Source organism: Lepus europaeus, chromosome 17 (genome assembly GCF_033115175.1).
Source record: "Lepus europaeus isolate LE1 chromosome 17, mLepTim1.pri, whole genome shotgun sequence".
Taxonomy (NCBI): Eukaryota; Metazoa; Chordata; class Mammalia; order Lagomorpha; family Leporidae; genus Lepus; species Lepus europaeus.
In genome coordinates this window covers 76572003-76594673 of record NC_084843.1, presented here as the reverse complement: position 1 = coordinate 76594673, position 22671 = coordinate 76572003, and the positions used below count along the sequence as shown (strand labels likewise).

Sequence of the window (22671 nt, the reverse complement as noted above, 5' to 3'; positions counted from 1 at the left end):
AGGAGTCAATCAGGCCGAGTGTTCAGAGCAGTGCTCGGTTGGAGCCTGTGCACCTGCCCGTTTCACCAGTTCTTTCTCAAGGGGCGGCTCCCCCTCTGGCTGTTAATGACACCTGACAAGTTTCTGGGTGCGGGCAGGGAAAGCCCAGCCTAAGCCTGGTGGGGAGCCCGGGTGGGGTGGGGCCAGCAGGAAGTGCCCTGGGGTCCCCCCTCACGTCTCCGCGGGATGGATGATCTCCACCCTCATTATGGATTTAGCCTTGACCGTAAGTCACCGCTTAGTCCAGGGAGGCTGTCCTTGTTCCCCCAAGGACACCGCGGTTAGGGACGTGCATGTGGGTGGGTAGGCCTAGGAGTCCATCTCACCGTCTTCGGACTGTGGGTCCCTCAGAGAGGCAGAGCCGACAGACAGGGTGCTCCCCGGGGGCCGGACACCCAGGGCCATCCAGGTCTGTGCTCCTGTGAACTTCACACACTGCCCATTGCCTGGGGCAACCCAAGGCAAGGTCACGCCCCCACGTGGAAGGCATGGTTGGGGGGGTGACAGACAGGAGGTGTAGCCGGTGGGGGGTACTCAAATTTTATTTGGAATCATTAAAAAAAAAAAAACTCACAGCAGCATTTGTGGGGTCAGAAGGCCCAGAGCCCGGAGGGGCCAAGGCAGGAGGTGAGGGTCGTGGCAGCAGCAGGTGCAGGGGGCGCTGGCAGCCTGCAGGGGCTGGGCACTCCTTGTCCCGGCCGGGGATGGGGTCCCAGGGTGTTCCTTGGGGCCTCCGGCCGGCTTTCAGCTCTCTACTTTCCCCCGCTCTTGGCCTGGGAGAGAGTGACCCTCACACGCACACCGCCCCAGGCCCACAACCCTCAACAGCCGCCCTACAGGGGCTGGGGGAGGAGTGGACTGTGCCCCTAGCACACAGGCCCCAGGTAGGCCCTGCCAGCAGTCCCTGTGTGGGCTGCAGATGGTCAGGAGACCCCTACAGGCGCCAGGACCCCAGAGGAAGCAGCAGAGCTGTGCAGAGTGGGGTCCCTACCTGAGTGTACCCTGGGAGCCCAGCTCCTACCTCCTCAGCCGCTTCCGCTTCCTCTTTGGCTGCCTCGCCCTCCTGTGGGGGAGCAGGTGGCTTCAAGTCCTCCTGCGGGGGAGCAGCAGGGGGCGCAAGGTAGTGAGGAGACCCAGGCGCAGCGATGAGCGGTGGCCCCTCGATGCCGCCCTTGCTGGAGGTGGGAGGGGGGGCCCAGCTGGGACTGCGCCTGAGGATACCATGGCCTCCCGAGGGTACCCAGCACCCTGACCCAGCTTTTCCCCCCAAGCGGATCCCAGGTCCCTGGGGACCCCTTGGTCGGGCTTCCTTGGGGAGGGTGAGCAAGGGCCCCTGAATTCCCAGCCCTGGTGTCACCCTGATGTCCCTGTGTCATATGAGCACACCCCTCCGCCCCGAGGTGGGAGGAGGGCTGTGTCACCACTGCTCATGGGGACCCTGAGGCCAGGGAAGCTGGATGTCCATATCAAGGTCTTGGTTCCAAAAAGCAGGGCTTATCAGCCTCAGGTCCGGCTTGCTCCAGGCCCACTCACTCCAGTCTCCAGCAGCAGGAATCCCTCTCTCTGCCTCTTAGGTGGGCTCCAGGCTCAGGCTAGTCAGGGCCAGCACAGGTGACATCATCCCTCCCCATTTCCTGTCCCCTGGGTCCCCAACATTCCACTGGCCCGTGGTTGGGGCTGGGTTCACAGGTTGTCATGGTGACCGGCAAGGACCTTGGTCTAGCACTTACATCAGAAGGTCCCTACCACCTTCGTGCTACCATGGGACCTGCGTCGGCCAGAGTGGGCCAGGCGCTCCTGGCCAGGGGCAGGGGGTTGCAAGCCTCGTCCTGCTGCCCCGAGGCCTGTACATCAGAGGTCAGGCAGGCAGCGCTACATTCTCTGCGCTTCACTCAGGGGACAAGTCGGGCAGCTTTTTGGATGTCACCAGGAAATGAGTCTCCATTGGGGTGGCTCCGAGGGCTCCTCCAGGATCAGCTAGGGGTGCCTGGGCAGCCTGGCCCCGACCCCAGGGGGTTCTGCCAGGGCCCCTGCTGCTGCTGGTACAATCACCTCGTTTGCTGGGGGCTTACCCTGAGCTGGGCAGAGCCCCTTCAAGAGGGTCATGGCCCTGTCTCGTTACACAGCCCCCCCCCCCACACTTCGCAGATGACCAAATGAGACCCAAGCAGGTTCCATTGCTTCCCAAGGTCCCAGAGCTAGGAAGGGGAAGAGCTGGGGACCAAGGGCCAGAGACACTCTGTGCTAACCCTGGAAGCAGAGGCCTGGGCCCCACCCCGGAGCCAGGGGCAGGGCAACCCCCTCCCTCCCACCACCCACTGTCTGGGCAGAGACTCCTGGTGCTGCCATGCTGGGGGCCTGTAGCAGGTGTCGGGGCTGGAGCCCCCCCACATCTCCCCCAGACTGGAGTCCCAGTTCCTGTCTCACATTCCCCCAAGAGCATGGGCTCAGGAGCCTGGCCCCCCATGGGATCTTGAAGCTCCCATGGACTCACCAGGGGACCTCCAGCAAATCTCTTAATCTCTCCGGACCCTGGTTTCCACAGCCCAGCCCACAGGATTTCGGTGCTAATTAAGTGAGTTAATGTGAGCCGCTGAAAGCAGAGCCAGCTCCGTGGACACAGGCATCCACACACATGTACAAACTCATATGCACACGCATGCATGACCACACCCGTATACACCCACGCTCAAAACACAGGCACATACAACACGCTCCTGCACACAAAGGCAGCCCAGGGTGGGGTCAGAACGCCAACTGCTTCTCCACCACCAGGGGGCGCTGCATCCCTGGGAGGAGGCAGCAGCCAGGTCAGGCCCGGCCCAGCTGGGCACGGGGTGGGCAGTTGGTGACTGGGCAGTTCTGGCATGCTGTGCGCTGTCAGCACACGGGGCCTTGTTTTCACGTTTAAATGCAGCATTTCCCAAAGGCTGGGAGCCATCTTGTGGGCGTGGTTCTGGGTTGCTTTCCTTGTCTATCAAATGGGCCCCAGACCCTCCCTCCGCTCTCCAAGGTGTGGCGAGGATTCCAGAAGCCCACCAAAGCACAGAGCTCAAGCCCCACCCCAGTGCATGATGGACATCCACTCGGAGGCCAAGCCAGCCCCCAAACGTCAACTGGGGTAGTGATGCCCCCTACACTACCCCCCACCTCTCACCCCCGCACTCCTCTGTGTGGCCCTCACCTTGCGCACCACCCCAGAGGTGACCACAATGTTCTCCGCCTCCTCCACGGTCTTGGTGGCCACGGTGTTGACGCTGGTGACCACAGCCTCGCTCACGGCGTTGGCTTGCTCCTTGGTCTTCTCAGCCACTGTGGGAGGACGCTGGCTGGCCTCGACCCCTCTCCTCCCCTCCCCTCACCGCTGGCCTGCACCCAACCCCCAATCCCCATCCCAGGTCAGGCTGCAGCCCCCGGCTCCTGGGACCCCGGGTGTCCCAGGTGCATCCAGGGCTGCTGCGACACTGATGCAGGATGCAGGAGCCCCGCCCTGGTCTGGCCTCAGGCTTTGCAGGGCTCTGCTCCCCATCTGGGGGGGTGGGGGACTGGGGACTCACCTGAGGTCACGCTGTGCACCACATTCTCCTTGGTCTTGGCTCCTGGGGGGGACAGCGGAAGGCTCAGCCCAGGCTCGCCTCCTGGAGTCAGGGGCAGTTGGGGCGAACCCAGGACAGAGCAGCTGTGCACACTGTGGGGTCGGCTGGGGGAGGAGGGGGTTTGGGGCCAGCAGCCCCCTCAGAGGGCTGCTCCTTGCTGTGCCTGGAGGTAGGGGACAGATGAGAAGGCGACAAGAAGACATGACAGGGCGACCACCAAGACCAGAACCTGGGGTCCAGACCCTGCTTGGGTGTGGCCTGGACCTCAGACACAGCAGCAGGACAGGGCAGGTGACAGCTGAGTCATCAGCCCGGCCTCTCCATGCTAGGGGGGGGAGGATGGGGCAGGACAGACACTGAGCCTAGGTCTCACCTCCCCAGCCCACCTGTCCCTCTGGGCCAATGGGGACCTGTGGCCTGGCTTGGGCCACAGCAGCCCACGGCTGCAGGGTCTTCAGGCTCAGGGGAACCTGGCTGTGCCTGGCTTGTGTGTGAGGTCCGTGGTCTATGCTCACAGACCTCAGTGGTCCCAGAGGAAGCCAGAAGCAAACAGTGGTGGGTGTGCAGCAGGTGCCTGGGGATGCTCCAAGGCCTGGAGACCCCGCCCAGCAGCCAGGCCCTCGCCCCCTCCCCACATGCCGCCCCCCTCTGCAGCCCCTGCCGGCCACGCCCAGCTGCACCCACTCACCCACATACATGACCCCCTCCTTGGTCTTCTCGGCGGCTTCCGTCACCCCCTGCTTGGTCTTCTCCACGGCGCCCACCACGCCCTCCTTGGCGATGGAGAAGCCCTTCTTGAAGACGTCCATGGCGCTGGGCAAGATCAGGAGCCTGGCTCCCCTGTGAGCTGCGAGCTTCGGGTGGAGCCGGCGTGAGTGCTGCTGCAGCCGCTGTCCGCCCGCCGCCGCTCTTATTGACGTCGATGAAATATTGATGCTGAGGCTGCTGGCAGGAGCCCAGCCAACCCCGGGGCGGGGGTGGGGGCAGGGCGGGGCGGGAGGGGGGCCTCCCTCTGGGAAGCAGCAGGAAGCAGGTTCACCCCCCTCCGCCCCACCAGGGGGCCCAGCCGGCTCTGCTCTGGCCTCCCGCCCTCGCCCTCTGCCCTCCACGAGGGGCGGCAGGGGGCTGCACACACCCCTCCTCCCTCAGGGCCCCTCATTCATTCCCAGCCGGCCCTGCGTGTCTGCACAGAGAGAGGGAAGGCACCTTGGCCAGGGCACCCTGTGTGGCAGGCAGGGCAGGGGTCACGCACACACCTGTCGGGTAAGAGTGACCAACCTGCTCCACCAGCCTGGGCTGCCCCAGGACTCCCCTCTGCCCCGGCCCCTCTGGGTTAATGAGCTGGAGCAGCTGCGGCTGGGTACCCACAGGGCTCCCCTGTGCCCCGGCCTTGGGCTGCGTGCTAGTGAACCCCAAGATAGCCCCTTTGCTTCTGTGAGTCCCACCTCCAACCCACACTGGCTCCCACAGCCCCACGGACGGACAAGGTGCTGAGGAGGCGCAACGTGCTTGCCACTTCCTGGCCAGCGGCGTGGGTGGCAGCGGGACCCCCGAGCCTGACCGGCTGCTTCCTGCAGCCCCACCTTGAGGTTATGAGCCTCTGCTGACTCCCAGGGCACTGGTTCCCCCTGGGAATACGTTGGCCAGGGCCATCCCCTGTGTGTCCCCCTCCCGCTCCCCCCACCCTCCCCCAGTGTCCCTGAGCCAAGTCTCCTGGGGCACAGGAACAGCCCGTGTCAGGGCCAGGCCAGGAGCTCTGGGGCCGCCGGACGGCGCTCACCGGGTGGGCCGGCCCAGGCCACTTCCTCTCTTTGTTGTTCCGTGTTTGCTTTGCCTCTGACAGTCAACTTGAAGATGACGTCACTGGCAGTTTCTGGAGTCAGTAGCTGAGGCTGAGCCTTCGTGGAGCCCAGAACAAGCCTGCCTCACACCGAGAGGATGATTCTGACGCTGCTCCTCAGCCTTGGGGGACCCCTGGGCTGGGCGCTGCTTGGGGCCTGGGCCCAGGTCCCCAGCACCAGTTTCTCCGATCCATGGGGTCCCAGGCCACCGCGGACAACGGCTGAAGACACCGACCAGGACCCTGTCCGACGGTAAGGAGGGTCTGAGCTCAGGCAGAGACCCTGCTCAGCCACAGCAGATCCTCCCTGGACCTTAGCTACCCATCTGTGAAATGGGCTAATACTGTCTATCTTCTGTGCCCGCTGTGATGCTGAGCAGGAGCCTCCAAGGGGCACTGGGAGTCTGGTCATTACACCCTGTCATTACAGGGTGTCCCCTGCCTGGCCCATGGCAAGGGCAGGGGGCCTGCAGCTCAGCCGGGGTGGGGTCAGCATCTCCTGTTGCCCACCCAGCATGGGCCTCCAGGAGACGATAGCTCTGGACTTTTCCAGCTGGCTGTGACTTCTGCCCGTCTAGCAAAATCCATTAGGAAAGCTGAACCCCAGCCAGGCTTCCCCGCTTAGCCCAGAGGTCCTGGAGTGGGATTTTGATGTGCACGCCCAGGGAGCCTGGCCCTGACTGCCAGCCTGTGAGCAGACAGGACTCCCTGCACTGCAGAGCACAGAGGAGAGACAGCAGCACCCAGAGACTGGGGCCCCCCTGGAAATGGGCAGGTTGAGGCTGCACCCAGGATGCTGCTCTCCAGTGCTCTGTTTGTCCAGGGCCAGGGACCCTCCTGCCGATATGGTGTTGGGCCTCTGGGTGGTCCCCCGCCCTAGGGTCTGAGCCTCATCTCCAATCACTCCAGGATGGAGCAGCTGGTACCACTTAGAAGAAGCCAGAGGCACAGAGAGGCTGAGCAGCTGCCCAAGTCACACAGCCAGGGAGAGCGGGAACAGGCTCAACGCCCCAGATGCTCCCAACCTGCACCCCACAGTGTCCTCTCCCCTGGCCATTTGACTTGGGAGAGGAGGAGAGGCCACATCACACCCACCATGCATATCCCATCTGCAGGCATGAAAGTGGCCCTGGGGACAGCTTCCGGTGCCTGCAGGTGAGAAGGATAGGGCTGAGAGTGAGAAAGCGCGTGTCAAATCTTGCCTCCAGCTCCAGTTCTGCTCAGGGCCTGGAGGGTGTGCAGTGCACCTGGCCCCGGGCACTCCCAGGTGTCCCAAGTCCGGACTTCCCACCCTCCCGGAAGTGCAGACCCCCACCGGCCAAGGGGCCCAGGAGCCGAGGCGTCCGGAGGAGCTGTTGGGAAAGGAAGGAAGTGCTGCTGCTTCCTGGGCTGACGGCTTCCCGTACTGCTGACACCGAGGAGGGGAAACCCAGCTCTGGCAGCCCCCGGCAGCAGGAGAGGCCTGAGCCCCCTCCCCCACTGCCAGGCCCAGGCCTCCACCCATCACCCCTGCCTTGAAGCCTGAGCCAGGACGGGCCCTGGACTCAGACCCAGGGAAAGACAAATCAGGCAACTGGCTGCTCAGTGCCCTCTGTCCCAGAATGGTTGGATCCCAGGGGCAGAGGGGGAAGGAGGGACCTGATTAGCTGCTTCCTGGGTCCCTGGGGACCCCCTCAGGGCTGGGCACAGGGAGCCATCAATGGGAGCCTTAGGACTCCACGAGGAAGCAGCTCCTTCCAGGCCCCTGGCTGGGGCAGGCTGTTGGGGACCAGAGCTCCTGTGACCCAGAACTTGCTGCCCTGGGAGACTCAGTCTGCTGCAGGACCCTGGGGAGCCCGGACACGGAGCCTCATCTCCCACGTGGCCTCTGGGCACGTCAGCCAGGGTCCCCGAGCTCCGAAGCGGTGGCTCAGAGCTGCCACCCACAGCTGCTGATCTGCAGACCCAGGCTTCCTCTGCCCTGTGCCCGGCTGCTTGCAAGTCTGGCAGCCGTGCACGGGAGGGGTGCCCGCAGCAGTGTTAGGAAAAGAGGCACAGAACAGAGAGGAGGCAGTGTCCGGCTCTCCAGCCAGACCCAATTTACTCAGAGAAGATAAATGCACAGAGGTGGGTGACCGACTGCCGGTGTGCACATTGATGGGACTCATGGCAGAAAGCCCTGACCCCAGGGGCCGGGCCTTTTTATATCTCAGGAGGGCTGGGGGGCACGCGAGGCCTCTGGAACCTAGGAAAGAATGCAGGGTGGGTGGGGTGTAAAGGCAATAGGGTGTGAGACCCAATTGCGATCCAAGGGCAAGGGATAAATCCCGGTGTTCATCTGTCTTTTGGGCAGTGAGCGAGAATGGCTGGGGCTTATTGTCTCTGTTCTGCCACAGCAGGCCCTGGGCGGTCAGGGTTTTGCAGCTGGGAGCTTGAAGCCCAGGGGAGTTCAGCACAGTTGCTGGAGCTCACACAGGAGCAGGGTGGAGCCCAGGTGGTCACTGGGCCACGCTGCACCTGCTGCTCCCAGGGCACAGGACCCCAGCAAGAACAGGGAGGAGCCCCCCTCCTACCCCCGCACCCCCTGCCTGGTGCCAAGGCCCCCAGGCCCATGCTCAGGGAGCCTCAGCTCTGGGCAGCCTGAGGCTTCTCTGCCAATGCCCCGTTCTGGCTCAGGGACGACAAAGCCGTGCCAAGTTTGTCCCCTGGGATATCACGCTAATGGCTGGACTCAAGGCCTTGGAAATCGAGGCTGCTGAGAACACGCCCTCCATCCCCAGGAAGCCTGGGGGTGGGGGGAGGAGGCAGGAGTGGGGGAGCAGCTCATAAGTGCTCTGGCAGCCGCAGCATCCCATGCATTATGCAGGAGGTTCTGCCCAGCCCCTTGCCTGCGTGAGGCTCTCTCTCCCTTCCCCACACCCACCTGCACATCCCGGGGCACAGCTTCTCCACGTTTCCAGGACTGGGGGAAGGTCATTGCCGTCCAGAAAGGGGGAGGGGAGGAGAGCCCAGCCCATCTGCGGCAAAGCTGTCTGCAAGCTCTTCCACGGCTGGAGCCGCAGGTTGGGGCAGAGAGCAGGCTCACAGCAGAACAGGGAGCAGCTCCCTCGCTCTTGGCCAGCACCTGCCACTCGGGGGACCCCTGGGAAATGAGGGTGCCCAGAGGGCTCTCCCATGGAGGGTGCAGAGCAGCAGATGGCCAGGGGCAGAGGGGCTGTGCGAACAATGAGTGCTTCAGCAGTCGGGCCAGGGTCACAGGCGCCGAGGCCAGCAAGGAGCTGCCAAGAGCTGGAGGAAACCAAAGCAAAGGGCAGGAATGTTCCCAGGGCCTCCGGGCCAGCAGCCTGCACTGTGTGTGCCAAGAGGGTGGCCGCAGGGCGGGCAGAGCGTGGGCAGTGGGACTGGCCCTGCGGGAGCCTGGGGCCCGAGCAGGTCAGAAGAGAAAGTTCCAGGGCAGGAAAGGTGGGCAGTGGTTTCCCGCTCCAGGAACTGGAGATGGAAAGTCCCAGTCACTGCTGGCCTGAGCCCTACGCTCCCAGGCAGGCACAGGCCCCCAGGGCCCTCAGCGTGTTCACAGTGCTCCTCAGCTTCACCACTGCTGACATCCGCCCAGGCCGATGCCTTGTGGTGCAGGTGCAGGGCCTGCCCTGTGCATTGTCAGGTGCTCTGGGACCCCACCCACTCAGCCCAGCAGCAGCCAGCTGTCTCAGATGCTGCCAGACACACTTGGGGAAAAGTTCCCCTCCCTCACCAACACCCACTTCTCCCTAGGGCTGAGCCCATGTTCCAGAAGCTTCCATGGGGCCCAGGCCCGGGCATCTGTGCAAGCAGGTGTCACACGCAGAGTTCTTGAGCTCTGGTTCCACAGTCTGCAGTTTGAGCGTGAGTGAACAGTGCTCCCCCGTCCTGACCTCTGGGTGTCCCCTTGGCACCACTCGGTAGTCCCTGGGGCTCACAGCCCCTTCTGGCCTGGGTGCCCACTGGGTTATCAGACCCTGTACCAGTGTCTCCCTATCTTTAGCGTGGGTCTTGGTGGTCAGAAGACAACTCCTCCTCCTCGTCTCATCACCTCCATTTTCTCATCCACAGGGAGAGGATTTTACTTATTTTTAGTCTCATTTTTATCAGTTATACCCACAGGCAGGGCTCAGAAAGTCTGGCAAGTGAGCCAAGCTTGGACACTGACCAGTTTTTGTTAATAGAATTTTTTTTTTAAGATTTATTATTTATTGAAAGGCAGAGTTACAAAGAGAGATAAGGAGGGAGAGACAGAGAGACAGAGGTCTTCCATCTGCTGGTTCACTCCCTAGATGGCTGCAATGGCCAAGGCTGAGCCAGGCCGATGCCAGGAGCTTCTCCCGAGTCTCGCATGTGGGTGCAGGGGCCCAAGCACTTGGCCATCTGCTGCTGCTTTCCCAGGCCATTAGCAGGGATAGTAACATACACAGCCATTTGAATGGAAATATTAAAAATGATGCTATGGGAGAAGGATGGATATGTGTACATTCCCCATGGGGCTGTGGGATAGGGTAGGAATGAGGGCTGACTCATGGACAGTGCTGCCCCCGGAAGCAGCCATGTGAGCACAGTATTCGGAGGTATGGAGAATTCAGAGAATCAGCAACAGAGTTGGGAGCCAACCCTCTGAGGCCTGGAGGGAGCTGGAGCTCTGATTGTGCCCACACACTTGGCAGACCAGCTGACCGTGTAACCAGGACATCAGCAAACCTTCTCTCTAAAGGGAGAGAAAATAAATGTTTAACACAAGGCCAGACACACAATTTGAAACATGTTTTTAAGAATTCTGATTCGAAAGACACAGAACGCTCTCTGTCCATTGATTCACTCCCCGGAAGCTCCCATCAGCCAGGCCTGGGCTGAACCAAAGCTGGGGGCTAAGAACTCTTACCTGGGTCTCCCACATGGGTGGCAGGGACTCAGCTCCTCGAGCCATCACTGCTGCCTCCCAGGGTCTGCATTAGCAGGAAGCAGAGTAAGAAGCCAGATGTCTAGGGCCCCGGTGCTCTGTCTCATCTACCAAACTATGCCACCAAAGCATCTTTGAGCCTGGCTGTGTTCTGATAAAACTTTATCAATGGGGCTGGTGTCACAGCATGTGGTATGCAAAGCCACTGCCTGCGATGCCGGCATCCCCTGTGGGTGCAGGTTCAAGTCCTGGCTGCTCCACTATTTTTCTTCTTAAGATCTATTTATTCATTTGAAAGGCAGAGTTACAGAGAGGCGAAGGCAGAGAGAGAGAAAGAGAAGTCTTCTACCCACTGGTTCACTCCCCAAATGGCCGCAATGACCAGAACTGTGCCCATCCAAAGCCAGGAGCCAGGAGCTTCTTTTGGGTCTCCCACGTAGGTGCAGGGGCACAAGGACTTGGGCCATCTTCCACTGTTTCTCCAGGCCATAGCAGAGAGCTGGATGGGAAGTGGAGCAGCTGGGACTTGAACCAGTGCCCATATGGGATGCCAGCACTGCAGGTGGTGGCTTTACCTGCTATGCCACAGCGCTGGCCCCATCCACTTCTGATTTACTTGAAAATCAAAGAGAGAGAGAGAGAGAGGCCAGTGTTGTGGCTCAGCAGGTTAAGCCAGCGCCACATCCCATTATAGACACTGCTTGAGTCCCAGCTGCTCCATTTCTGATCCAGCTCCCTGCGAATGCACCTGGGAAAGCAGCAGATGGCCCAAGTGTTTGGGCCCTGGCACTCACGTGGGAGACCTGGAAGAAGCTCCTGGCTCCTAGCTTCAGCCTGGCCCAGCCCTTGCTGTTGCAACCATTTGGTGAGTGAACCGGCAGATGGAAGACCTCTCTCCATCTCTCCTCTCTCTCTCTCTCTCTAATTCGTTCAAATAAATAAACAAATCTTTAGAGGAAGATGGGTGTGGAGGGGAAGTCCTTCATTTGATGATTCACTCCTCTAATGCTCCCAGCAGCTGGAGCTGGGCCAGGCCAAAGCCAGGAGCCTGGAGCTCCATCCAGGACTCCTGCATGGGCGGCAATGACCAAGAACTTGAGCCATCAAGTGCTGCCTCTAGGGTGCACAGTAGCAAGAGTCTGGGTTGGAAACAAAGGCAGGACTCGATCCCAGACACTCTGAGATGGGACGCAGGTGTCCTAAGCGCTCCCCCCGCCCCATGAATCTTTATCCTCTGCACAATTTTGGCTTTCTATGGAGTAAAAAAAAAAGTCTTCTGTCTTATTTGTGTGTGTGTGTGAATAGCTCCATGAATTTAATTTTTTAAAGAGTCATTCATTCATTTATGTATTTGAAAGACACAGAGGAAGACAGAGAGAGAAACCTTCCACCTACTGCTTTACTCCCCAAGTGTCCACAACAGCCAGGGTTGGGCCCGGCCAAAGCCAGGCCCCTGCAACTCCATCCAGGTCTCCCACGTGCGTGGCAGGGACTCAAGCACTTGGACCGTCCTCCACTGCCTTCCCAGCACACCAGCAGGAAGCTGGATTGGAAGCAGAGTAGCCAGGACTTGAACAGGTGTTCCGATACGGGATGCTGGCATCACAAGCAGCCGTGTCACAATGCCAGCCAGGCCTTGCCTTCCTCTTCCAGTTACTTTTCTTTGTCTTTGTGACTAATGCAATTCCAAACTGCCAGCCAGTTGTCCACATCTCCCGCGACGCTCATGCACGCCAGGTGTGCAGCCCGCTGAGTCTTCTTGGAGGTGCTTCCGCCCCCAGGGCTCCCGAGGGTCATCCAGTGTGGACGGGGGCCCTCTGCACCTCAACCAGCATTGTCCGGGGCTCGCTTCACGCCGCCTTTGGTTGGAGTGTCTGCATTTCCCCGTTCTTGGCTTTCCCCGGTTTTAGTGGGGGCAATTCCTGCAGCACAGGACGGCCCGGATGGCTGCCCCTTGCTGATGCTCAGGCCTTAATCTTAAGCTTGTGGAACCCACTAACACGGGGCCCAGAGACTTCTGTCCCAAGCCCACGGGATAGTTCCGACGTGTTGGCAGGATTCCAGCGCCCACAGGCACCGCCCCTGGAGAGGCTCCATGGGAGGGAAGTTCTCTGAGCGTCTCCCGCACTCCTCACCCATCGAGATGGTCAGGCAGGGCAGATCCTTTGCCTTGGGAATGCTGAACCCAGTTCTCTTTTCTATTGAGAGGTGTGCGCGTATGCGTGTGTGTGTATGTGGGTGTGTGCCCGTGTGCATGTGTGTGCGTGTGTGTGTGTGTGTCCGGGTTTTCCTCTGCCAGTGTGAAGGGCCCTCTTGGTTCACAGAGCCTGAGCGTGCCTTGGTCACGTGACTTCCTTCAAGGTTTTTATCGGACTGCGGGTCGCGGGCAGGCCCTGTGTACCTGGAGATGCCGGTCCTCCCCTTCTGGCATGTGGCGTGTATTTGTTTGTTGACGGTTTCCTTCCTAGGCTCTGGAACTCCTGTTATTTGGACATTGCATTTCCTCTGTTTTTCTTGTGTTTTCTCTGCCAACTTCCTGCTCTGTTTGCTCTTCTTTCAGGGGAATTTCTTTGACTTTACCCTCTAACATTGCTCTTAAATTTCTATCTTGGGGGCCAGAGCTGTGGCGTAGTGGGTAGAGCCACCATCTGCAGTGCCAGCATCCCATATGGGCAATGGTTCGAGTCCCAGCTGCTCCACTTCCAATCCAGCTCTCTGCTATGGCCTGGGAAAGCAGTGGAGGATGGCCCAGGTCCTCAGGCCCCTGCACCAGTGTGGGAGACTGGGAAGAAGCTCCTGGCTCCTGGCTTTGGATCAGCTCGCTCTAGACATTGCGGTCATTTGGGGAGTTAACCGGCGGATGGAAGACCTCTCTCTCTCTCTCTCTCTCTCTCTCTCTCTCTCTCCCTGCCTCTGTAACTCTGCCTTTCAAATAAATAAAAATAAAACTTTAAAAAAAAATTTCTGGGGCCAGGCCAAAGCCAGCAGCCGGGAACTCCATCCAGGTCTCCCACGGGGGCGGCAGGAACCCAGCTCCTTGCACCATTGCCTGTTGCCTCCCAGGGTGTACAAGAGCAGGAAGCTGGAGCCAACAGCCAGAGCAAGAACTGAAGCCAGGCACCTCGCTTCACTGACGCTGATGCAAACGTCTTCACCAAACGCCCGCCCCCAAGAGTTCGTTCTGTTCTCTGAATGTTCCCTGCTCCCTCTTTTTACAGCTTCCTGTTCTTGTTTCTGGGAGGTGGCGACTTCTCAGGCTGGGAACAGAGTGCGGGTCATGGGGACACCCTGGGCCCCCGCAGTGTGGGCGACCCTGAGGTCACTCGCTCTCTGTCTGCCTGCTGGGGCCTCGCTCTTGGCTCTTCTCAGGGGTGACCATGGCTGACTTAAGAGGGAGTGGAGGCGCAGGTTGGTGGCGGGGGTGGGGAAAGGCTGCAGTGTGCATGCTGCCAGTGGCCCAGGTGCGTGCTGCAGGCGCTCTGGCTGGGCTGCTTCTGTGGGTGGAGCGCTGCTGGCACCGGCCGCCGGCCTCCCCCACCTCCCTGGGGCTGGCAAGGTGGGGACGTACCTGCCAAGAGTGGCCAAGCGCAAAGGCGCCGGGCGGGCCACACTCACACTGGAGGTATTCTCACTGCCCTCCCCGATGGTGCGTGAAGGCTCCAGAGGACAAAACCCCAGCCCTGACAGCAACCTCATCTCCTCCTCACATCTCCTACTATGGCCACTTCTCCCGTATCCATCATCTCCCCCTAGAACCCTGTCACCACCGCTATCTGCCCCCTGCCAGTCCTTTCTGTACCCAGGAGCCTGGTGACTCTCGTGTCACCTCCATGACTTCCCACGCCCTCAGGGACACCCTGGGCGCCCACATCCTCTCCCCCCCCCCCCCGCCTCCCCTCTGTAGCCACCTGCATAGCTCCTCCTGCTTCGCTGAGTCTAGGACACAGCCCAGTTCTCACTTCCTCTGGACCGCGTCTAGGGGGTCTCAGCATGCGTGCTTGCCTGCACCTCCACGCTGGCCACTCTGAGAGGGTGCTGAGCTGAACGTGGAGGCCACTGTCTACTGCAGCTGACTGCCAGGGAAGAGCCAGACCCCACCCACTGGCCCCCCATGGAGCCAGCCACGGGGCATGAGCAGAGGCTGCGTCACCCACAGCATCTGCAGGTGAAGGGTGAAGATGGAGAGGCTACTGCCCAGGGGTGACCCTTACCCCAGCGGTGACCCCTAACCCCAGGGGTGACCCTTGCAGGACACTAGAGGAGGCCGCTCTGCCCAGCTGCCTCGGTTCCCTGGCACTGGCTGCTTCAAAGTCCATAATAGCCCTAATGGGGCTGGCCAGGGAGCAGGGGCCTTGCTGAGGCATGGGAGGGCCGCAGGCAAAGCCAGGTGCACCAGCTGGGCAGGCTGCCAGGGGCCTGGGGCAGCATGCATGGAGCACTGTCAGAAGTTGGGCGCTTGGGCTGCTCCAGTCACTCAGTGCAGTGGCATCCCCACCACCACCATAGACACACACACACACACTGTGCCTCACTCAAGTCCTCACAGCTAGAGGTGCAAAGAGGCAGAGCCCAGGACTCTCCTACCCCAGGGGTACCAGGCTGCCTCCCTGGCACCAGGAGACATAGTGCCAGGCCCCCTGGCTCTGCACCTGACTTTCCTGTGTTAACCTAGGCTTGGGGAAGGCGGCAGAGCAGGTGACTTCCTCGCCAGCTGGGGTCTGTGGGTGGCCCTGGAGCCCAGGGGTGGGTAACGCAGAATTCTCCCTTCTCAGGGTCCCAGCACTGGGTGGGCCAGGAGGCAGGGGCAGGGCGCACCAGCAGCTCCTGTCAATTTCTTCTTCAGTTACAGAGTAGAGGGAGACAGACAGAGAGAGATCTTCCATCCTCAAATGGCCACATCAGCCAGCTAGGCCAGGCTGAAGCCAGGAGCCAGGAGCTTCATCCGGGTCTCTCACATGGATAAAGGGGCCCAAGGACTTGGGCCACCCTCTGCTGCCTTCCCAGGCGCATTAGCAGGGAGCTGGATTGAAAGTGGAGCATCCGGGACTCGAACCGGAGCCCAATGGGATGCTGGTGCTCCCGGAAGTGGTTTAATCCACTGTGCCACCGTGCCAGCCCCTCCCGTTGGTTTCCAGCGGGGGTCTTAGGGAGGCTAGGGCCCGGCTCAGTGGCCCTCTTTTCTGGCTCATTTTCCAGGAACTGGTGCCCCTACCAGAAGTCCAAGTTGGTCACCTTTGTAGCTGCTTGCAAAACAGAGAAATTCGTCGTGCACTCCCAGCAGCCATGTCCAGAGGGGGCCGCGGACTGCCAGAGAGTCAGAGTCATGTGAGTTTACTGGGGGTCCTGGGGCGGGGGTTGGGGGTGGAGAGTGGTGACCTGGAGTCGCTGAGCTGGCCCTGTTCCCCAGGTACCGCGTGGCCCAGAAGCCGGTGTACCAGGTCAAGCAGAAGGTGCTGATGTCCGTGGCCTGGAGGTGCTGCCCGGGCTTCGGGGGCCCCGACTGCCAGCACTACGGTAGCACTCCCCGCAGCCCACTGCCCTTGACCTCTGAGCTCACACAGCTCCTCCAACTCCAAGGTCCACATCTGATGCTTCCTTCTACAGATCCCACCGCAACCCCAGAACCTGCAGAGCCAGGCGGCGGCCACCAGGAGCCCTGGGACTGGCCAAACAGCTTGGAGCATGGTGCGTTGGTGTGCTGAGCATGGCAGAGGGGCGCGTGGGCGGAGTCCTGGTAGGATGGGCGGAGACAGGACAGCTGCCTCTCCTGCTGCTGGCCCCCCGCATCTCCTCTGGACTGGACTTCAGGGTCTGCCCAGGCCTGGCGCGTTAGCCACACGCATGTCTCATGCATACTCAGGTCACCCAGCTGCCAAGGTCGATGAGATGGAGGCGGAGGAGCAGCAGAGTCAGCGGGAGCACCTGCTGGGAAAGTTCCAGAGTGACGGTCACCCACTGCCAAGCAAACCCCCAGGACTGGGGAAGGCCCCGGCCGATCAGCTCACAGCTGCGAGGATGGAGGCAAACCAGACAGAGCTGGGTGAGTGGCAGGGACAGCCTGGCAGGTGACCTGGCAGGGGGCTGGGAGGGGAGAGGACAGCCCAGGCCACAGAGGCTCCTGTAGTGTCTCTGCTGTGGCGCTCGCCTGTAAAAATGTGTCCCTCGCAGGGTTTCCCGGCAGGTCCTTGGAGCAAGTGCTGCTGCCCCACGTGGACGCCTTCCTGCGTGGACACCTCAGCTCCATCTGGATGGGTTTCAATGACAGCCTGCAGAGCCTCTCCCAGGCCGTGAGGAACCTGTCTCTGGACGTGGAGGCCAACCGCCAGGCCATCAGGAGAGTCCAGGAGGGCACCGTGGCCAGCACGGACTTCCAGGAGCTCAGTGCCAAGTTTGAAGCCAAGGCACAGGCCAACGCCCAGAGAGTGGACCAGCTGCAGCAGGAGGTGGAGACGCGCCTGCACGCCCAGCTCCTTTCCCTGCGTCACTCCCTCTCCGAGGTCCAGGCCGATGTGGACGCCAAGCTGAAGCGACTGCACAAGGCTCAGGAGTCGCCGGGCACCAACGGCAGCCTGGTGGCGGCTGCAAAGCCGGAGCCAGACAGCCTGCACGCCAGGCTGGGCCAGCTGCAGAGGAACCTGTCAGAGCTGCACGTGGCCATGGGCCTCAGGGACCAGGAAGCACAGAGCACCCTGGCGGACATGAAGGCCACGCTGGCCCAGCACGCGAACGAGATCAAGGAGCTGTACTCTGAGTCGGACGAGAGCTTCGATCAGATCAGCGAGGTGGAGCGGCAGATGCAGGAGCTGCAGGTGAACCACACGGCGCTGCGGGAGCTGCGGATCATCCTGATGGAGAAGTCGCTGATCATGGAGGAGAACAAGGAGGATGTGGAGCGGCAGCTGCTGGAGGTCAACCTCACCCTGCAGCAGCTGCAGGGCGGCCACGCCGACCTCTTGAAGTACGTTAAGGACTGCAACTGCCAGAAGCTCTACTTCGACCTGGATGTCGTTCAAAAGGGCCAAAAGGCCACCACGCACGCCCTGGAGGACACCCAGGTGACCCTGGACGAGCAGCGCCGGCTGGACAACTCCTCCCTGCAAGCCCTGAGCAGCACCCTGGACGCCGTGTCGCTGGCCGTGGACGCGCGCCGAGTGGAGGGTGAGCAGGCGCGCGCCGAGCGGGCGCGGCTCCGGAGCCAGCTGCAGGCGGTGCACGGCCAGGTGGGCGCGCTGCAGGCGGCCGCGGGCGAGATGCGCGCCGAGGTGCAGCGGCTGCACGGCGCCTTCACCTCGCTGCTGCAGGACGCGCTGCGCCACGAGGCCGTGCTGACCGCCCTCTTCGGGGAGGACACGCTGGAGAGGCTGACCGAGGAGGAGCCCGACCCGCTGCCCCTGCGCTACGAGCACATCCGCGCCGGCCTGCAGGACGCGGCCAGCGGGCTGCACGATCAGGCGCTCGGCTGGCACGAGCTGGCTGCGCGCGTGGCCGCCCTGGAGCAGGCCGCTGACGACGGCGCGAGGCACCTGGAGCCCAGACGGGATGCGGGCTGGGAAGAGGCGGGCACGGGGGCCCTGGACCAGCTCGAGGGCCTGACGGCCGCCGTGAAGCACCTGGGACGTTGCTGCGAAGCCCCCTGGGCCGCCGCCTTCAACGGCTCCCTGCAGGGCCTGCGCAGTGTGCTCTCTGCCACCCAGCGCGACTTGGAGCAGCACCAGCAGCTCTTCCACGGCCTCTTTGGGAACTTCCAAGAGCTGGCGGCCACCAATGTCAGCATAGACCTGGGCAGGCTGCAAGCCTTTATGAGCAGGAAAGGGAAGAAGCACCAGAAAGGCCTGGACGGGTCCCGGAAGAGAGACAAGAAGCACGCGGAGCCCGCGGTGGAAGCAGGCGTCCCCGGGACGCAGCAAAGGGGTCTGGGCCGCCTCTGGGAGGCAGGTGAGTTCCCGGGCTGCGCACAGGGCCCCTCTGCCTGCAGCAGCTCTCCTGCTGCTAAGGGGCCAGCAAGGCCCTGCTCACCACTCCTGGGGGTTTACTCCCCCACCGTGTTTTCAGGGCTATGGGCTTCTAAAGTCACCTTAAGTATGGGAGTGGGGGAGGGGTGGGAGTCACAAGGACCAAGCCTTCACGCCAGAGCCCCTGCACCGGCACAGCCGCCTCTGTCCCAGCTGCAGTGGTAGACGCCATGGCTCCCCCTCAGGGCTGCTCCCCCAGTCCCTGCATCCCAGCCCCTCAGCCCTGTGCACTGGGAGTGTGCGGGGAGGGCTGGCATCACCGGCCATGGCAGTGCCTCACCAGGGACCAATGCAGGGAAAGGCCCCGGCTCCCTGGTCCGAGCAGGTCCCCTGCAGTGTCCTTTTCCACCTTGGCCACCGTGAGTCATCGCAGCAGTGCAGCCATGCATGCCTTAGCACCTCCCTCCCCCCTCCCTGGGACGTGACAGACGCCTGAAGCACAGGGGTGCCCCAAACCTAGGCCAGTGGTCCCCAGCATCACTGAGGGCTGCTCCCGGCCTCACTGCTGGGGACCCAGGCCCAGCAGCTGGGTCTGGAGCTAAGCACTCATTAGCTGCCCTTCCCACCTCCCTCCTTGAAGGTGCCTTGGGGAAGGAGGGCACCAGGCTCTGTCTCCAGTGGCTCTGCCAGAGACGCTGGGCAGAGGACGAGGCTGCCAAGTTGGCCACCTGCACCCTGGTGCACCTGGCACGGGGTGGGGGTGGGGGGGTCCAGGGCCTGGCTGCCCCAGCCTGCACTGCCCCCACTCAACCTCCAAATGTCCAAACAGGCCAGGAGGCAGTGCGGAGCAGGACACAGGCTGCAGCAGGGCGTGTCTCCCTTCATTGCTCTGGGAAGTGGGGGTGTCACTCCCACCTCCCAGGATGGCCAACTGGGTGTTTTCCAGGGACCCCTAACCCCCCTCCCCCAGCATCCACAGGGCTGAGGCTGTGCCACCTGCACTAACTCCTGGATCTCTGCAAGGCCTCCGTGTGCCCGTGACTTGCAGACTCTGCCCAACGGTTTAGGGTATCTTTATTACTGTACTATTTTGCTCTTTCAAAATATTTGTGTCCTTAAAAAAAAAAGTCCTCTTGCGTGTCTCGCAGGATAACTGTAGGGCTGTGGGGGCGTGCCGCGGGGAAGCGCGCTCGAAGTCTGCAGAACCTTTCCACCTTTTTCGGGAAGCGCGCGTGGAGCCTGCACGGGCTGGTTGGGCTCATCTGCAGCGCAGCCGGGGACCGGGTAGAGGGAAGACGGAGCGCCGGCAGGGGGCGCTGCAGGCCGACCTGTTTCCAGCTGGGCGAGCGCGCCTCCTGCTGGGCTCTAGGGGGAAACTGCAGAGCTAGCGCGGGTCTTAGGGTGCGATTGCACACGAAGCGAACTAACCTCCCGAAATCTTCCAGAACCAGAGAAAAGCAAGATTTTTGTCTCACCCCGCAGGGAGGGCATGGAGAGGGGACCCACGGGGAACATGTCTTTGTGGGTGCCAAGGTCAACTTCACAGTCGGATCCCAGGAATCTGGATCAAAAGCAGAGTGGCCAGGACTGGAACCGGCATTCATATGGGATGCTGGCCCTGCGGGCTGCGGCGTAACACTCTGTGCCACAACACCGGCCCCCCCAAACGCTAAGCTACAGTGTACAACAGCCTGGCATTTTTCCCCCATTAGGGAGAACCTGAGGGTGCTCCTCCCGGAGGTCAGCTCGCGACCCCCGGCCTGGTCTCGGGGGCGGTTTTTGGGGTCGCTGAGCACTGTCCTCCTGTTTCAGGCTTCCCGGTGGCTTTCTACGCCAGCTTTTCCGAGGGGACCACTGACCTGCACACGGTGAAGTTTAACTCCACGTCCATCAACGTCGGCGGCGGCTACTTCCCTGAGCACGGTTACTTCCTCGCCCCGGAGCCTGGCGTCTACCTGTTTGCAGTGAGCGTTGAATTTGGGCCCGGGCTGGGCACCGGGCAGCTGGTGCTCGGCGGTCGCCATCGGACCCCGGTCTGCGTCACCAGGCAGAGGGGTGCGAGCGTGGCCACCACCCTTGCTATGCTGGAGCTGCAGAGGGGGGACAGGGTGTGGTTCGAGCTGACCCAGGGCTCCATCACCAAGAGCAGCCCGCCCAGCACCACCTTCGGGGGCTTCCTACTGTTCAGGACCTGAACCCCCAGGGCACAGGGCTCATCAGCCACCTTGGACTCGGCCATCCGCGGGGCCTGAGGCTCGGGCAGGGTGAAGACCCGGCAGCGAGTCCAGCCCTGCCCCAGCAGCCTGCCGCATGGAGCCGCGCCCTGCGCCCTGCGCCCTGGGTGTTTCCGCGTGGCAGGGAGGCCTGGGCCGCCTCTTTGGGGTAAGAGCCGCAGCACAGTGCAGCGCCCGGGCGCAACCTCTCAGGAACACAGGGCTTGGAGGTTCCTGCCACACCCTGCACTCCACAGCTCCCCTGGGGGTGGGCTGCTCCTGTGGTTGGAATCTTCTGGGCCCAGCTCCCGTGTCCCCATCGCCCAATTATGCACTAGGAAGTCACTCCTTCCTCTGGGAGCGTTTTCAAGGCAGGTGGCACTTGGGCCGATATTGGAAGCCGGCCTCCGGGCACTGCATAGGCATTAGGCTTGTCTCGGCGGCCTGGTCCCAGCGAGCCCCCAGGGCACTGACATGAGTAGCTGTCCTTCGGTTTCAGGCTCAGGCACATCTCCTATTTATCTGCCACATTCAGGTGGACCTTGCCTCGCTCCCACGGGCGTGGCGTCCACCTGCTGTCCTCACACAGCTGCCTGAGCGGCAACCTCACCCTTGGTAGCGTCTCCACCCAGGATGGGAGCTGAGCGAGGCAGTGCGGGGAGACCGGGATGTCCAATCGGTATTGACTGCCCTGGAATAAAGCGATGCCTCTCCAAAGCTGTCTCAATTTCTTTCGGGGAGCAAAACTACTTGGTAAAGCAGGTGGAAGGGGCCAGCGCTGTGGCATAGTGGGTAAAGCTGCTGCCTGAAGCGCCGGCATCCCATATGGGTGTTGGTTCTAGCCCCAGCTGCTCCTCTTCCGATCCAGCTCTCTGCTGTGGCCTGGGAAAGCAGTGGAGGATGGCCCAAGTGCTTGAGCCCCTACACCCGGGTGGGAGACCCGGAGGAAGCTCCTGGCTTGGAGGGGTGTTGAATTTGGCCTGGAAAGGCCAGGGCTGTGCCAGGCTGAAGCCAGGAGCTCCATCATGGTCTCCCATGTGGGTGTCGGGAGCTTTCCCAGGCTCATCGGCAGGTAGCTGGTTCAGAAGCAGAGCAGCTGGGTCTGGAATCAGACACTCCAGCATGGGGTGCTTAACCCAACGCACCAAACGCCCACCCTGAAATCTACTTTGAAGGTTCAAACCAAAAAGCCCAACTTCTTTCCCCAGCCTGAAAATTTCTCCAATATAAGTGACCCCTAAGGACTTGTAGGTACTGATAGTACGTGGGGTCCTTGCGTGAAGTCTGAGACACGAGCAGTGAGGTGGAGGTAGGGGCCTAGGGGATCTAGGACCACCTTGGGTTTCATGATCTGAGCACACATGGAGCACCCAGGGGTGAAGGCTACTGGACAAGTCCAGGGACCTGCAAATTGTCACTGGAGCAGTTAGTGGACCACACACCCCCCACTGAAACCAGAGAGTAAGCCCACCTCAAAGGGCGCTCATGGGTGAAATTTTCAGCCCTAGTCCCTGCTTCTGCCTTAAATGTCTGAATTTTTTTTTCACTTATTTGAAGGCAGAGACAAAGACACAGAAATCTTCCATCCACTGGTTCACTCCTCAGATACCCACTAGAGCTGGGGCTGGGGCTGGGGCTGGGGCTGGGGCTGGGGCTGGGCCAGGCTGAAGATGGGGACTTAATCCGGGGCTCTCATGGGGGTGCAGGGACCCAAGAACCAGATCCGCCACTTCCGTCTCTCCGATCTCCATTAGCAGGAAACTGGATTGGAGGTGGAGCTGGGACTGGGGCCCAGGCACCGTGATTATGGGATGTGGATATCTCAAGCAGAGCTTTTTTTTTTTTTTTTAAGATTACTTATTTGAAAGAGCTACCGAGAGAGTGAGAGCGTGAGAGAGACGTCTTCCATCGGCTGGTTCACTCCCCAGAAAGCCGCAATGGCCAGTGTTGGGTCAGAACGAAGCCAGGACTAGGGCCAGGAGCTTCTTCCAGGTCTCCCATGTGGGTGGCAGGGGCCCAAGCACTTGGGCCATCTCCCACCGCTTTCCCAGGTGCATTAGCAGGGAGCTGCATCGGAAGTGGAGCAGCTGGGATATGAATTGGTGCCCGTATGGGATGCCGCCGC

The 22671-nt window shown here is 61.5% G+C and overlaps 2 protein-coding genes across 2 annotated transcripts; one reads left to right on the top strand and one right to left on the bottom strand.

Moving 5' to 3' along the window:
• Positions 1-574: 574 nt before the first annotated feature.
• SNCG (synuclein gamma) lies at positions 575-4526 on the bottom strand. Its single transcript, XM_062214696.1, has 5 exons — positions 4324-4526; positions 3597-3638; positions 3224-3351; positions 1061-1132; positions 575-812 (listed from the first exon to the last, which is right to left on the bottom strand). The coding sequence occupies exons 1-5, from the start codon at positions 4442-4444 to the stop codon at positions 792-794; spliced, it is 384 nt and encodes a 127-aa protein (XP_062070680.1). The 5' UTR covers positions 4445-4526; the 3' UTR covers positions 575-791.
• A 1047-nt stretch (positions 4527-5573) lies between these two features.
• Positions 5574-21251, top strand: MMRN2 (multimerin 2). The gene is made up of 7 exons (XM_062214339.1): positions 5574-5728; positions 15578-15706; positions 15789-15895; positions 15986-16066; positions 16242-16421; positions 16550-18316; positions 20146-21251. Exons 1-7 carry the CDS (start codon positions 5574-5576, stop codon positions 20526-20528), a joined length of 2802 nt encoding a protein of 933 aa, XP_062070323.1. The 3' UTR covers positions 20529-21251.
• The last annotated feature ends 1420 nt before the right edge of the window (positions 21252-22671 follow it).

Bases quoted from the DNA above. Each gene is read 5' to 3' on its own strand.
- MMRN2 (XM_062214339.1), top strand. From the start codon at position 5,574: ATGATTCTGACGCTGCTCCTCAGCCTTGGGGGACCCCTGGGCTGGGCG. The intron at 15,707-15,788 runs GTGAGTTTACTG...CCTGTTCCCCAG, and splicing joins TGCCAGAGAGTCAGAGTCAT to GTACCGCGTGGCCCAGAAGC. The intron at 16,067-16,241 runs GTGCGTTGGTGT...ATGCATACTCAG, and splicing joins GCCAAACAGCTTGGAGCATG to GTCACCCAGCTGCCAAGGTC.
- SNCG (XM_062214696.1), bottom strand. From the start codon at position 4,444: ATGGACGTCTTCAAGAAGGGCTTCTCCATCGCCAAGGAGGGCGTGGTG. The intron at 3,639-4,323 runs GTGAGTGGGTGC...TGTCCCCCCCAG, and splicing joins GGAGGGGGTCATGTATGTGG to GAGCCAAGACCAAGGAGAAT. The intron at 3,352-3,596 runs GTGAGTCCCCAG...GTCCTCCCACAG, and splicing joins GGTGCACAGCGTGACCTCAG to TGGCTGAGAAGACCAAGGAG.